The sequence below is a fragment of the Achroia grisella genome, unplaced genomic scaffold, assembly GCF_030625045.1.
Source record: "Achroia grisella isolate CSIRO2021 unplaced genomic scaffold, CSIRO_AGI_Agris_v1 utg109, whole genome shotgun sequence".
NCBI lineage: Eukaryota > Metazoa > Arthropoda > Insecta > Lepidoptera > Pyralidae > Achroia > Achroia grisella.
This window is the reverse complement of record NW_026712573.1, coordinates 8,147,490-8,163,954: the sequence shown is the minus strand read 5'-3', so window position 1 is coordinate 8,163,954 and position 16,465 is coordinate 8,147,490. Positions and strand designations below refer to the sequence as shown.

The window sequence follows — 16,465 nt, the reverse complement described above, 5'->3', positions numbered from 1 at the left end:
ACCGATTATTTACTAATCTCTACAAATATACTGCTTAACCTATAGTCATTATAAGTTATAAATAAATTAAAACTGCTTATTTTTCCTAAATTTCATTTATTTATCATTAAAATGGAGATTGGAACCTACCTAATTTTGTAAAATTTTCAACAGTTACAAACCGTGTACATAACAACGTTATCAGGAGATAGGACTGTTAGTTGCAGGATATGATCTCTAACGAGTTGGGTCACAGTTGATAGACACCAGTAACGCCATATATCCCTTAAACCGGAATAGAGCTATGCATTTAATAGTTTGGCAGCTGAAATAGAGGAGACAGGGGTATCCAAATAAAGGACTTAAATTGAATTTTGCTTCTATTTAGGAAAGGCATTTATCTTTATATATATATACATATATACATAGCTTATGTATGGTCTGTTAGTGTATCAAATTTTATTAATATCAGTCCAGGTTTTCAGCGTGTTTAAGTTACAAATATCCAAATATCTTTATAAACTTTGATAAGTTTTACTATAAAAGGATTAGTATGATTAACATATGTTCCAGGTCCAGTAGATATGTGTAAATTACGAGTAAATTGATATACTAGAATGATAGAATGTAGATATAATAGACAATTTATAATACTCTACAAATGTCACTTTATATTTTGATTTGAACCTTAATATCTAATTACTTTCGTTCATAAAGTAACTGTATACCTATAATTTTTATGTTTATTAATTGAGATAATTGATTATTATGCGTTATCTATCCAAATTTTACTCATTATCTGCATTAAATGGAACTACAATGGAAAGCAGCAGATAGATACCTAATGTAACACAAATCCTTTTCTTTCACGACCGCCACCCTACGATGTCGCGGACCGAAATGCAAGGTTAAAACAGACATAACTTACCTTTCACTGCTGTTGATATATCTAGGTATTACAGGAGTCTTTATCACTTAACTTTTTAATTAAAAAACTTTATATGTCTTCCGAGACTAATGTAAAGTAATTAATTACACGTACTTATGAGTATCCTGTTCGGATTGTCACTCACTATGTTAGTAGTACTCACAACCACATATATTACAACATCACTACACACACAATACACTACGCTTACGATAACAGATTACAGAAATTCATCGACGTTATAAAAGGTGTCCTCTCAGTTTGAGCTTGCCCTTCACACTGCCTGACTGAAATCGGGGTAGGTCGTGTGGCTACAGCCGACGAAAGAGGGTTGGTTGAACTATCTCTTTCATACGTAGTATTTTCAGGAATAAATCAAGTTTATTTTAAAGAATAATACATCTATACTCTAATGCGTTAAATATAGAGTATGTGTATTATAGACTTGATGAAAATAGATACAAGTGTTAACTTTACAGTATGAGGAACACGTGGACGCGTCTGAAAACGTATAGAATTGTAACTATTTACGGTAGTCGTTTGCAACGTGCCTTGAACGCCTGTACTATAGAAGGTACGTGAGTTATATTATTGAACAACACCTGCTAATATTTATTACATTCATACATATACAAGCTATGCCTGCAGCCTCGTTCACATGTACAATGAAAAGGCATTCTCCTAAAAAAACATTTTATTTTATGCTATCATTTATCATGATTCAATAAAACTCAACTATACTTGATGACTTTGGAAAAATCTAGCCTGAAGGATGGTTATACATATGGTAGGTCTGTACGCGCACGGAATAATAGACACTTCAGCGGTAATGACTGGTTCAGAAAATTGTATAATTAAATAAAATTAACGGGGGCATGAGTTATGGCTAGAGATGAGCTAATCTAACAGTATGTATAAATTTCTGCTATTTTGTCTGGAATCCAGTGCCTTGCCGCGTTGCGTGGCTAAAAGATGTCTAAGTTCGCCCAGATCATAAATTCGTTGTGTCAACACTATACTTTAGTATTCTATAGACTGTAGTATAAATACTAATAAGTAACCATAGTTAACTCAATTTGCAGTATATTTTTGATCAGAACTGTTGAAAGAATAATATTCAAAATCTTAATTTTTCTTTCAATATTGCCAACTACTACTAGCAATATATGACATTGTTATTAATGTTATAAATTTATTAATCAAGAAACTAAAATTCGATTTCCAATGCTTACAAACATAATTAAATTTTATATTTTAAATAGATATATTTAATCTGATCTCGTTATATAATTAATTCTATATTATATATTATATATCTATATATATATATATTGTTTTTCATATAGGTCATAATTATTGTCTTCGACATGCATTGAAAATTTCAATGAAGTTGATAAATTTCAAATATTTAAAACTATGGTAATCCAAACAATTTTCTTACACACTCACGCGGAAGGAATGATGCACGGATTTAAATTATAGCAAAGGTTGAAATATTTCTTTAATAATTGCAAATAATTTATATTTATTTTCCTTTGTTAATAATAAATATAATGCTATTTATTAAAACAATAATAATATCATATTATCCACAGTACTTCTAACAGTATTGGCCTTTTTCTGCAACTTTAGTTATTAAAATATAAAATAAATATATCATATGAGTTACGTCATATAAAAACGCAGCCCTACATTCCGCCTTCTCGCCTACATAAATTTATAACTTGAAAATATATTTGTCACCTTAATATGAGGGACAGAAAGCTTATTATGTGGTTGAACAACTAAAAAAATACATTTGTACATCTGAAACGCTCGGGATAAAGTAAAAAATATTCCAATTTGAGAAACAGATTGCGGCCTGGGAAGCTATCCCTTATAAATACATTAAAAGAGAAATTATGACTTACAAGAGAGAGCAATATATTTGGTGAAACGCTTGTTCGCGGCAAAAAGAGTTTAGATAGGTAATGTCTCAATAATTATTTCTAAAAGAGTGGTTGTAAATTTATTTCCTCCGAAAAAGCACAGTACCTAAAGAAATAATATACCTAAAATTTCCCTATCTAGTCTTAAATACATTATTTGTATAACTATACGTATATATTTTTCAACTCATTATAATATACAGGTATTTATCAATAAATGTAATAAAATAAGGTCGTAAGGATAACATATTTACATATATTTTATTATTGTAATTATACGTGTCTAAATTACGTGTTTTCTTTACTGTAGATATAATGCAAATAAAATAAATTCTATCTATATCCATTTATATATTTTTGCAGATTATTTATATCAACTACGATAAAAATCGCCTTAACCTCTATTAAAATATTTTCATTATTTTACCAATATTATATGGAAATAAGCATTAAGTAAAATAGTCCAAACAGCTTGTTGGTTAATACTACACATTGTAGTAAACATTTCTTCCAAGTCTATATATTAAAAATAGCTACTTCAGAAAGTTTATCAAGACTGACATCTTTATGCTCTCATATCATGAAAATATCGTTTTCTTTCAGTACCGTATCAGCGTAAGAAGACAAGTGCCCTTCTATTCCTATCCCGAAAACTCTCCATTACTCCAAAGGGTTGCAATAAGGATCAATAGAGAGGCTTATGTTCAAAACAAATTAAAGCTAACGCTTCTCGGCGCAGACAAGGGTTGAACCGTTGAATGGCTCTTGTATCGGCCGATATTTATATAAGTAGGATTATCCGACTGTTAGTTAGAAGAAAGGTGGTTTTTTAGAACCTTAGAAGGTATTAAGAAATATATAAGGAACGTCAAAATAAAACACAGAATAAACAAATACACTTTGTTGCAAACACACTGTATATCAAAATTTTATATTAATTAAAAAAAATATTTATAATTCTGTGTACAGACACAGAACACGTTATATAATGTTTCCTGTGCTTATTAAAACACTAGTAGAGTAGGTATCGTTTGGTAAACAGCAGTGTTTCCATTAAATTAAATCCAAATAATCAACTATACACACAGAACTTCTATAGGTACCACTGTGAATGACAAACAAATTAATCCAAAGGGAATAATATTCAATTTATTTTTGGCACTGTAAAATAGAAGATTTTTTTAAGTTAGTTGCAAACGAAAACTTTTTTCTTAGATAAAGTTGCATATCTGGGACACTTAATACTGGATACACTAATTAATGGATCACTTGTGATATTGATCTCTATAACTTATAATGATGACAAAGGTTGCCGGGAGAGAAAAGTTGTTGGTCTATAAAAAAATATAGATAATTATGTAACACGAGAGAGGGTGCATTGGACAGCAGTCCATACAACTGACTAGGTAACTTTAAATATATTTTTTGTTTAGCAACCTACCTATTTTTACAATAAAAGATTTAGATATATAAATATGTAAATCAAAATAATTTTATTTTTTTTTTATATAAAAGGAATAACAGACTAGCTGACTATCTAATAAATTCACTACCTAATCGTAACCTTATTAGATACGCGAAATACCCCTTACATAACTGCTTAGCGGCTGAAATAGGTTTTTTTCGGACTACTCTAATACTGTTGTAGCTGGCCTTTTCAGCTTCACCGGGCGATAGAGGGCGAGTTCAGATGGCACACCAAACCTGCGGAAAGACTTATGGAACGGTTGAAGGCCTACTCTCGCCTGACGGATATGACTTTAGTCTGAAGACATCACTAGAGGTTCGATTCTGTTGTAAATCTGCCTGTAAATAGATTTTAATGTCATATAAAACTCTTCCTTTGTAAAAAAAAGCTTACTATAAAATTGAAGAGTTCGTTAAAAATAATAATGTTTTTATAGAAAAACTTAAAATCCATAGCGCTGACAATATTATCTGATTACACCAAAAATGAGTGCGTAGCGGTTTCTATGTTGATTATCGCACGCATCTTACTTGTTATACGGTAATTATTTATATAAAAAAAATCTATTAAAAAGAGCAACGCACAGGATTCTTGCTCACTCTTCTAGTGATGAATCTGCGTTGCGAATGAATGGTAGAATCAAAATATGACTATTCAAAAGTGCTTGTTATGAGTTTATTTTAATAAAGATTATTATATTATATATATTCTATTCTATACTGTTTATTTTATTTATTATGTATCGGGGGGGACAGCCGCTAAAATAGGTAAAATAGAGATTCGCCACAATGTAACCTAAACAAAAATAACAAACAAAATGCAATTATTTGTAATCATATTATTTTATTTTTATAAATCTGAACGAATGTGATATGACATCTTTCTTTAAAATTCATCAAACCCGCAAGAACACTAATGACTTAGAAGTCGAGTAAAACATTATTTTGACTTAAAGTTGTCTAGTTATTCTTATACAAACTATGTAGTATTGTTATGGAATTGTATTTTTAGTTGCAATTTATTATTGCATAAAATATACAGTTTGCGACCTCCCACGAGATTGTTCGCGTGAAACGCAGGATATGGTTTGATATCTTCTTATCCCACGGGAACATTATATTTTCACGGGTTAATAAAGTAGGCTGAGTGTTTTATATTTTTTATATTCACCGTAAATTTTAATAACATTAATGTATGTTTTAGATAGTTTTTAATACCAGTGGGAAGCTCTAAAAGTTGTGTAAATTTTACCATTTACTTTAAAGATATATTTAAAATGACATTACGACAGTTTGTGCTACCATATACGCTGACTTTTTTCCACTAACAAACTTTTATATTTTAAAACTAATTAGATATAAGAAATGTGATATATATATTATTAATGTATTTGTAAGAACCCCGACTTCAACATTGGGTATAAACAAAATTGGTAAGAAGGGGCCATCCCGAAAGTAAATACAATAGTACATGTACTTTCAAGTACAAACAAAGATATCCCGTAATAGCTTTGTGAAAAACATGAATAAAATAAAAATATTCGTATATGATTTAATTTGTCTAAACGCAAAGAAGGAAAATTATAATAAATCTCCATTGCATTGTATTTGAATATAAAGGAATTATTATTTTAGTAATTGTAATAATCGCCTTACTTACATACATATATGTTCATCAAACTTTTCATTATAAGAACTATACCTAGTGAGTAAAATTGTATCTAAAATTAATAAAACATCAATGTTATCATTAAATTATAATGTTAACATACGGCATTAAATATTAAGAAGAATATTTTAAAACTAAATTAATTGTTATGGGAATGCCTACATACACAAAAATGTTGCAATTATAGTTAACTAGCTGCCCCGCCCAACTTCGTCTGCATATCACACTTACTTAACATTTATCATTATATTTCGCCTAATTTACGTAATATCTTTTTAAATTATAGCCTACGTATTATTCTATATTACTGCAGTTTCATTAATATTCGTTCGGTAGCTTTTGCGTGAAAGAGTAGCAAACATTCACAATACTCACAAACTTTAGCGTTTATAATAATAATAAAACTATCAATTACCCGCGACTTCGTCTACTTGCTTTGATACAAAAGATGAGGAAGGAGCCTCGAAATACAATCTATTTTCATATCAAATTTAATCCAATGAATAGAATAGAAAATCATTTATTCAAATAAACTTACATTGAAGCACTTTTGAATAGTCATAACATTTTTTTTTTTTTTTTTAATCTACCGCTCATTCGGAATGCTGTCTCATCACAAGAAGAACAAGCAAGAAACTTGTGTGTTGCTCTTTTAAATAATTTATTCTTACTTACAATTTAAGTTTAAGTGTGTGAATACAAACCACCGATTAGCACTAATTCAATTAAATACTCAAAAAGAAAAAAATATTGAATACATAACCACCTGGTTAAACAATTAATAAGAGGAAATCAGTCATAGTGATTAGAGCAGACCAGTCCCTACAAGCAGCACCCGTTCACGAGTATGACGGATGAGCCAGCCATCACTGCGCTCGACCATATTTTAGGGAGCCCAATGACCCGGCCCACCACGCCGCCACAAGTCTGGACATTTTAGTGAGCATGACTACTCAAAACACCAGACCACGTCATAGCTACTCACAATTGCCATCTGATGTTTATAGTATTCACATTTCACATAAGAATGCATGCGGCAATTAATACAAAACCCGCTACGCTTTCATATTTCTAAAATAATTGAATCAAGAAAGCAATGAGATAAACAAATTATAACGTTGTATGCTAATAAACTAATTATTTACTTGATATGTTGTCTTCTATGAATTCGTCTATCCTGTAATAGGCTTTCTTACATAAAAATTGTTTAATATAAGATTTGAATTGCCTCTCTGTCAGATTTAGTGCAGATTCTGGCAGTTTATTATAAAATCTTACGCAATTACCATAGAATGAATTACTGACTTTGTGCAGGCGGCATTTAGGTAAAATTAGCTTATTTTTATTGCGTAAGTTTCTATTTGTACAGTCTTTAAGTTTTCTAAAACTGTCTAAATTCTTCCGCGTATACATGATATTCTCATAAATGTATTGTGAAGTAACGGTGAGGATATTTGAGTCTTTAAAACACTGACGTAATGACTCTCTTGAACCCATACCATAAATAGAACGTATGGCTCTCTTTTGTAAAATAAATATAGTATTTATATCGGCTGCTTTACCCCACAGTAGTATACCATATGACATAATGCTATGGAAATAACTAAAGTATACAAGTTTAGCAATCGTTTAGTTGTGAAAACATAAGAGTTTCACATTTATAATATTAGTATAGATATTGTGCTCTTTTAACAATATGAGCCGAGCGTTTAAGTCACTTTATATTACTTCGTGAGGCACGTGTAGGTCGAAGTGTCAATAAACCGTCTACATAGCTCAAAGAAGTTTCTAAAGTTCTCTCGACTATAGACCCTATATAGATGAACACTATATTGGATTCTTCACTATATGAAGCGACTAACACGGCCCACATACAACACTAAAATCGGGTAATATGTTTTGTTGTATGAGATGTCATGTTTGCGGAAAACAATTTCATTATTTAATGGATTTATATTATTTTGTATAATCCCGCTACCATTGGCGCTGTATAATCTATTAGGTGTAGATATATTTCGACACGTGTCTCGCATATGGTCATAATCAGGTAAAGAATAGAGTTTGGAAGCCATAGTATCGACTGTCGTAATGTAGTCGCCGAACAGGTGATATTTTCTAAAGCGTAGTTAGATATAGTTTACTACTTCCAAACAACTTAAATATAATTTGACATACTCATAGTTTTCATATATTATAAATGCAAAAGTCGGTCTGTCTTTTTATGGTAAACATCTGATTGGATCTCAATGAAATTTAACGTGAATATGAACTGTATACATAAAGACGGACTTACACTATCTTTTACCTACATCTAAAAAAGAGGACGAGTAAAACTAGTTTTTACTCGCGACTTCGTTCTCTTTTTTATTTAACTTATCCTTATACGAGTTATATCAGGAATGTTATGATATGCGTGGGTAAAAAGTCATAAAAGCCGTTTACCAAAATGGCATATAGAGCGGTGCATAAGTGACGGACTTTTAGAGTATGAAACAAGGTACTCCTGCGTTAAACAATGCAGAGAATTTCCACTGCACTTGACCGCAACAATATGCAGTTTCATTTCACTGTAGTACCTATGCGATGTAACGAATTTTTCTCTTCATACATTCCATTAGTTTTTAAAGAAAATTATTTAGGAATTTAATACATTTTTTACGGTTAATTAATGCTGTTGAATTTCATCGCAGAAAACCGGTAGATAAATAAATTATATGCAAACATTCTATAACATGACAGATAAGTTAGCATCAAATTATTTTGTACTCTATATAGGTATAGTCTAATAAAATATTATAACTAGGCACAAACATCTTTCACTTGCTTCAAATACTTTATAATAAAAAATGTAATGAAGTCAAATTTAGAAATAATAAATCAAATCCTACTATAAAGTTCTAGTATCTAACAATAACTTTATAGTAGGATTCGATTGGAGCCGTAAGGAGAAATGATTATATCTACTTATAGTTTTGTAACTTCTTGCCCAATGTTAAGACTGCCTAATTATTTCCTTTCGCTTCATCCCATGTTCCCAAAAAACAAGTTGTAACAACGAAACTTTTGTTAAGTCCCTAATAAAGAAAGCCAGCTGAGTATTTTCACGTCAGTTTTCTTGTTTATTGTTAGAAAGTAAGGGTACCTATAGCTAGCAATAATGATTATTGACATCTTTCATAGTCGTTCAGTAAAAAAATATATTTCAAAAAATCATTAAATGTAAACTATAAATAATTATTAGTAACTATATACTTGAAATATCCTATACCTACTTATAATTTTATAGATCTAGGTCCTTAAATGTGTTTCTGGAAGTTGACCCTAATTAAGTTTTCTAAAGATTTCACACTTATAAATAACCCTGGACCTACAACCAATACTAACCATGGAGCGCTAGTATAGACAGCTGATATAGATACTTAAATATATTTTTTGGTAACTACATACATAATATACATAAAAAAAACCCGGGCGGATACAAACAATCATACTCATGAATTCAGATGTTTGCACCGTGCGAGGAAACGAATCCGCGACCACAATCGATATATCTTTTCTTACCTACAAATATCTTTTTTCTTGTAAATCTTTCAAGTATTTTTATACCATACAGTTTACGTTCATCTATCCTAATCAAATAGGGATGCCGAATATACTTGAAAGTCAAAAGGTCTGGCCTCGATAGGGTAAACGTAACAATATGTAGCCGTGAGGTCGATAGCCAATTTACGTAGGTTTTCGTTTCGGCCCACTCAATTAATCGTAAAGATTGAGGGTGGTACTCCGTGCCTAACTTGGGAATCTCAAGAGGGCTAGAGTGCACTCCGTAAGCCTCCAGTCCCTTATAATGCTGGATTCGAAAAAAATGTAATGTACACGTGACATGTAGGTGACTAGCGCAATCCATTCGCCAAATTAAATTAATGTTTATTTGGTAAACATAGATGGGGGAATTGACACTACTTTAATTATACACATAAAAGACACACTGAAAGAAATATGATCGGCTTGTTAACCATAATGAAGATTTAAGGACACCATTGCGAGTGATTTGTACGCACTTCGCAATCGCTACTGTTAAATGGTTGGAAGGCATTGGGGAACAATAACCAGCAATATCCTAGATTTTAAATATCTACATGCTAAGACTATGTTATATATAAGTATATGCTAAATTATTAAAGATTATATTTATCGTGTAGATATTATATCTATACGTATATACCTACGCAACAGTTTCCATCATATGAACGGTTTGACGCAGAAACAAGATACCCTACCTATGTATTTAAATATACATTAATACATAATTTTATACGTGTATCTATTCTATATCATACTGATTATGTTCGTATAAGTAGCATTTAGTACATAACGATGAATGATATGAATACAGAATTCAAAGAAAATATATTAATTTCTATTAACGAGTTCCGCGTTTTCAAACATACATAATGCTATTGAATTTTGTCTAAATACTCTGAATTTATACAACACTGTAAGTCCCAATTAAGAAAATGAATCCATTTGTGTAATCGCATAGCTTACGCCTATACAAAGAATACACAAGCACTTCGTATCCGTATAAAATAGACATCCAAAATATTTCTTATGAAAGCGCTTATCTTACAGACAATTATGAGTATAAAAAATACGTATAACATAATACATGTCCTATATCTATCTGGAATAATGTATGTAGGTACCTTTCAAACAATGATGGTATTGCTCAAGTCGCTACAATGTTTCCTTATGTACTAAAACTTCACTTTTACTCTCTTTATAATATTTGTATTCGCTGCGTGTGATTAAAATAAACAAATTTTATAAATTAAGTTACTACCTATAATTTAGCTAACCGCAAATAAGTATCCTGTCAAATTCGGCCCACCTATTTCAGAGATAAGCATGAACAAACAGACAGAAACATTATTAAAATTATTTTTGATGTATAAATACCATATATATATATATACCTACTTACATTACGCTTAGTACATCACTAAGGCTACAAATATAAACAGACACTTATATTTTATTTAATTGTACAGATTTTACATGTTATCGTACCTAAGTGTAAGTAACAATCGTTTTGACAAAACACACAGAATTTAAATTAAGAGACAAATATTATTCTCACATCCCTCCAAATCCGGCACTTACCAAAGTCATTAGTCCCATAGATTACCCTTAAACGCTTTTGAAAACTAACAAAACTTTACTATCTCGGAAATGGGGTGTACTTTGGTACCTCATTTTCTAAGCAACCAAGTTAACATTTCATTTACAGCTTTTAATTCAAGTTTCTCTTATCTTGGAAAACTTGGATATAGAAATGTTTGTCATCAGATATTTACCCCAAGGTTAAATTGGCTTTCAGTACGTAGAATGTTCAATATCGACTTTAAGTAGTTTGTTATTTCGATTGTAATTTTTATTAAATGTTTGTTACCTCGGGAGTACATTATTTATAAACAAATTCATTTTTTTTTATATGAAAGGAGATGCGTACCGATTAATTACATAGAAATTTCATCACGAATCTCTTACCACCTTCCTCCTTGTCAATTGAAAGAAAGTAGGTATAGAAATAGAAATATTATAAGTCAATGCCCACCTAATTGGAAAAATTACCTCATGTTTATTATACGGAATCAATGGATGATTGTAGTAATTACCTAGAACGATGTTAATAATGAGAATATGTGATAAGGGTGGTAAATATCAAATAAATTCTCCTCATTGGACTTAGTAACCTCATTTCATTCTCATCTTTCATTGGCTGGCTACCGCAAACAGACGAGATCGCCATTCCATAATTATTCACTAAAAAAACAACTATGTTCTCTTCACTTAAAGTCGCGCTTTACTAATGAAATATATCTCATTGAATTGCAAATTGGATACCATTATATCACCCGTCGCTTTGCCAACCAAAGTGGAGATCAATGTCCTGTCGTATCCCACGGGAAAGTAAAATACCCCTCATTTAAATTTACAAATGAAATATTGTAAAATACCTGTATTGTACTCTTACTTATGAGTTACAATCATAGCAGTGCCTGCGACTGGTGACTTCAATGAAGTTATAAATATAAGAGTACCTACCTACTAGAACAGGGGCCGACTGCATGACCGAGAAACGACAATCTTTATGGATATAATAACGATACATTCATAACAACACGTACAGTACTTTAAAATTTTATATATAGACTAGCTGTACCCGTGACTTCGTCCGCGTGAATATTAACTTTATTTTTCTAATTTAAAAGTAGCCTAAGTTACTCCTTCTCAGCTAACTGCCAATAAAAGTCGCGTCAGAATCGGTCCAGACATTTCAGACATTAACCAGTCAGACAAAAATTGTATAAAATGTTATTTTGGTGTATGTACCGTATTCATATTCATATGCATGTAGTAAAAAACCGTTATTTCAATATTACAAACAGACACTCCAATTTTATTTATATTTATTGATGTATAGATAACCACACATTTTTTTATACTACGACGGTTTTAAACAAACATATGGCCCATGTGGTGGTGAACGATTGCCGTAACTATTTCACAGTGTAGTTGTTTTTGTTAGATTGCCTATACTTCTAATACATGAATAAATTGCTCTATTTCTAGCCATAAAGAAAAGAAATAAATATTAGTTTATTTTTCACCTATAGATACAGTTACCTTATAATTAGATTTATGGCAGTAATATTTTATTTTATAATATACACAAGTATGATTTTGGCAATAGGGCAACCTATTTGAAAATAACCAGTAAAAATAACTTGAAATTCATAAGTTCTTGTACTTTCCAAACATCATGTAATAATAAAGAAAGACCAAGATAGACATAATGAAAGAAGGAAACAACAAATAAGTCATATTTATGGTTTATTTACAATAAAATACCTATATTTAGTAACTATAGTGTAATAAATCTGACTGGTAGATCTAAACACATATTCCTATAAAACAATCCATTCATTCCTATTCTCGGGTTGAAATATCTTCTGAGGACTTCTCTAACTTCAGCCACTGTTATGGCGGGTACACCTTCATATCCAGACTTGATATAAACCGAATTGTTCAAACTGACCGGATTACAAAAGTGACCACCCTCAAACTTACTAAATGGATCTCCATATTTCTTTTTCGCATCCTGTCGTATCAAAAAAACTGCATCAACTACTTCAGCGACAGTCTCATATGCAATAAAACACAGGACCTCTAAAGCTAACAGCGTTATTTTCAATTCCTTTGTTGGATTAATCCATTGCTCTATTTTTACAAAACCTTTGCCAAGTCCATAACCAGAACGGAATGAACTGCATCTTGCTTTGTGGTATGCCTCATATTTTTCATAAGACATTGATTCTGTAATTTTAGCAGCCCTAACTTTCCTTAAATAATCGATTACATCAAACTTGATCTGACAGACTTCTTCATACTCGTCTAACTCCCTAATTATATCAATATGTGTGCGTCTCTTCTTTATTGTTGGATCCTTCTCATCATCGAACATAATATTAGATATTACATTTTCTGATGGAGAAGAAACAGTACGACTTTTCTCTATATGATCTATTTTTAATTGGTAATCATGAAGTCTCTTCAGTTTCAAAATATTTTTTCTCATCAAGTAAATAATATCATAATTGGATATCACTTTTGAACCTCTCAAATTTGAGTTAATAGAAGCCTCCTGGAGTATAGATCTTAGCTGTTGCAGAACAATGCTTTCCACTAGTACTACTGTCGCTGCATTAGGATTAGGGTTATCACCAAAACCGTGCATCATGTTTGAAATTTCTTTCTGAAAGTTCGCCACTTCACCGGTAGCATCAATTGTAAAATATGAAACCATTATGATATATTACGCGTATTATAACAAGAAAATGTCTCTCTAATAATATTTTATAAACACTACATAAATAGTACAATATTTAACTAACTAAACAAAAACTGTATAAAATATAAGTAACCAAATAATGTACACAATAACACAGAGTAATATCGAACCTTGAATGACGAAACGAATGGAAATTCTGAGATATGACAAACTGACAACTGTCACTCGACAGTTGATGCAAAATATTATACACCGTTGAATAAATATTTCTTAGCCTTATTGAGATTCACTTTAAATGTCTTCAGCAATAGTCCTATAGTTCACCAAGATAAACAAAATCCCATCCTGTCTCCCTTTGGATGTATTTAAAAAATGACAATAGTATTTAAGAAAGAAATTTAAAAGCGCTATTAATGTCAGATGTCACTACTCACTTCAGCTTCAGTCAGTGTCACCTTGTAATTTGACCTTATCAGCTGATTTTATTATAGATATTTTTTATACCGTATTTTATATAAATCTAGTAACAATAACACAGTAACTTATGTTATTCGTCTTAGGCATTAATAATTATTCTCTTTCTGAAACGAACAAAATTGGTACGAAGTCCTGGTTACGCATTTAATTTAAAATTAAACTTCTTAAATAGAAAACTTATTTTAAATGTGGAAAACCATCTAAACTACTTAATACCGTTTAAGAAAAATAAAACATGAGTTTAAGTTTTTTCACAAATAGTTATAAATTTAAATTTACTGTATTTCAACAAATTCGGCAAGTTTCTTGTTGGTCCTGCGGGAAAGATGTTAAGACTTTGATCTCTAATTTGTTTTGTTCAAACTGCCAAGTTCTACAAGAACCAGATGTAAATAGCAACTATTTCAATGTAATGGGAGTGAAAGAAACTTACGACCTGGATGAAAACGAATTAGCAAAGAAATATAAAGATCTTCAAAAGTACTTACATCCAGATAAATTTGCTAACAAGTAAGTCAAATCATTGTTTTTATCACAATATATAGAGTCGGCGTAGTTCGTAGAGTCATTTGACACTGATCACTCAGTTGTCATATCTGACCTTGCTCTCCTTTTAACCACATTATATTTCACTGAGTCCATGTATCTTTTATTGGGCATCCATGTTCATAATAAGTAAATTATAAAATTTCTGAACTACTAAATCGTAAGGAGGTTAGGACCTGGCTCGCTCCTCTTTCTTGGTATACTGTGTAGGTAGATTTATAAATATTATAAAAACTTCTTTAGACTATCAAAATATAATTGGACTTGCACTTAACCAGCTTATGGTACTGAACTAGTTTATTATGTGCCCACTGCAAAATGAATCATATTATTGTTAATGCAATGGATGGTATTTTCCCATTATCAACAACCCCATCTATAGGGGCAGAGGCAGACCAAGAAGGGATGGAAAGATGTTGTAGCTAGGGACATGATGGAGTGTGAGGTCTCTGAAGACGATGTCCGGGACATGATTAAGTGGCGGACAAAAATATGGAAAACCGACCCCAAATCTGGTTAATTTCTGATGAATTCACAACAGTGAATTAACTTAACTTAATATGATCATCATCCACTGATGTTGCACCAGAATACATACTGTTTACATAGACGGGGGTGTATTACTTCATTATTATGTAAATAAAATTCTTCATTATTATATCCAGAAATGGATTATGAGATACTATCTCTTTGTGATTTAAGCATGTATAAATTATTGCAGAAATAAACAAGAACTAGAAGTATCTGAAAAATATTCATCTTTAGTGAATGAAGCATACAAAACACTTTTGGAACCAATGTCAAGAGGTAAAGTAAATTCTATTGTAAAACTATTTATAATTGGATAAATATTTAAATAGTAAGATAAGAGACATATAAAGAATTTTGGTTTAAGTTTTTCTTTACACAGTAGAAAAAGTAAATAAACTATCTATATAGAGGTCTATCCTCTTTGGATGTTAAGTATTAAAATAACATATAAATTTATTTTCAGGTATATATATGTTACGTTTAAGAGGCAAGGAAATTCCTGAAAATACAGAGGTTGATCAAGGGTTCCTTATGAAGATCATGGAGAAGAATGAGGAAGTTGAAAGTGCAGAAACAGAAGCTGAAATTATGAAACTTAATGAGGAAATTAAAGCTATGATCAAAACTTTACAAAAACAAGTGTCTACTGCATTTTTTGATGGTGATCTGAAGAAAGTTATTAAATTATTGAGTATAATGAAATATTATGCTAGCATAGACAATCAAATACAAAGTGCAATTAGAAATAAAGGAATAATACGATAATTCTTATGTCTTCATATAATAATACATTAGTTAACATGAATCTGAAAGTTATTAAAATTTACAATGACATATTTTTACAATAAAAAATTATAGTCATTTTTTTAGTCTGTATGAAGAGTTATTTATGGAGTATACTACTTTTATTTATATTTAATATAACTGGTTTGCAGAATATCATATTAATATTTTTTCATAATTTCATTTTATGCATAATATTTGTCCACTTCATCTAATGAAATTGCCTAGTTTTTTTGTAAATAAAAGATATGATAAATATGAATGATGTTTTTTTTTTATTTTAATTATTGAACACATACTTT

The 16,465-nt window shown here is 30.6% G+C and overlaps 3 protein-coding genes across 4 annotated transcripts in view; 1 reads left to right on the top strand and 2 right to left on the bottom strand.

Moving 5' to 3' along the window:
• Positions 1-1,158, bottom strand: part of LOC131844307 (TWiK family of potassium channels protein 9-like) — a 283,305-nt gene extending 282,147 nt beyond the window's left edge. For both annotated transcript variants that reach the window (XM_059193160.1, XM_059193168.1), the window contains exon 1: positions 908-1,158. The gene's annotated coding sequence lies outside the window, so the exon portion shown is untranslated. The remainder of the gene's footprint in view (positions 1-907) is intronic.
• Positions 1,159-12,823: 11,665 nt separating this feature from the next.
• Positions 12,824-13,979, bottom strand: LOC131846867 (transcription initiation protein SPT3 homolog). The gene has a single exon (XM_059196289.1). It carries the CDS (start codon positions 13,839-13,841, stop codon positions 12,900-12,902), a length of 942 nt encoding a protein of 313 aa, XP_059052272.1. The 5' UTR covers positions 13,842-13,979; the 3' UTR covers positions 12,824-12,899.
• Positions 13,980-14,277: 298 nt separating this feature from the next.
• On the top strand, positions 14,278-16,260 carry LOC131846682 (iron-sulfur cluster co-chaperone protein HscB). Its single transcript, XM_059196027.1, has 3 exons — positions 14,278-14,813; positions 15,571-15,656; positions 15,844-16,260. The coding sequence occupies exons 1-3, from the start codon at positions 14,539-14,541 to the stop codon at positions 16,143-16,145; spliced, it is 663 nt and encodes a 220-aa protein (XP_059052010.1). The 5' UTR covers positions 14,278-14,538; the 3' UTR covers positions 16,146-16,260.
• Positions 16,261-16,465: the final 205 nt, after the last annotated feature.

Bases quoted from the DNA above. Each gene is read 5' to 3' on its own strand.
- LOC131846867 (XM_059196289.1), bottom strand. From the start codon at position 13,841: ATGGTTTCATATTTTACAATTGATGCTACCGGTGAAGTGGCGAACTTT.
- LOC131846682 (XM_059196027.1), top strand. From the start codon at position 14,539: ATGAGTTTAAGTTTTTTCACAAATAGTTATAAATTTAAATTTACTGTA. The intron at 14,814-15,570 runs GTAAGTCAAATC...AAATTATTGCAG, and splicing joins CCAGATAAATTTGCTAACAA to AAATAAACAAGAACTAGAAG. The intron at 15,657-15,843 runs GTAAAGTAAATT...ATTTATTTTCAG, and splicing joins TTTGGAACCAATGTCAAGAG to GTATATATATGTTACGTTTA.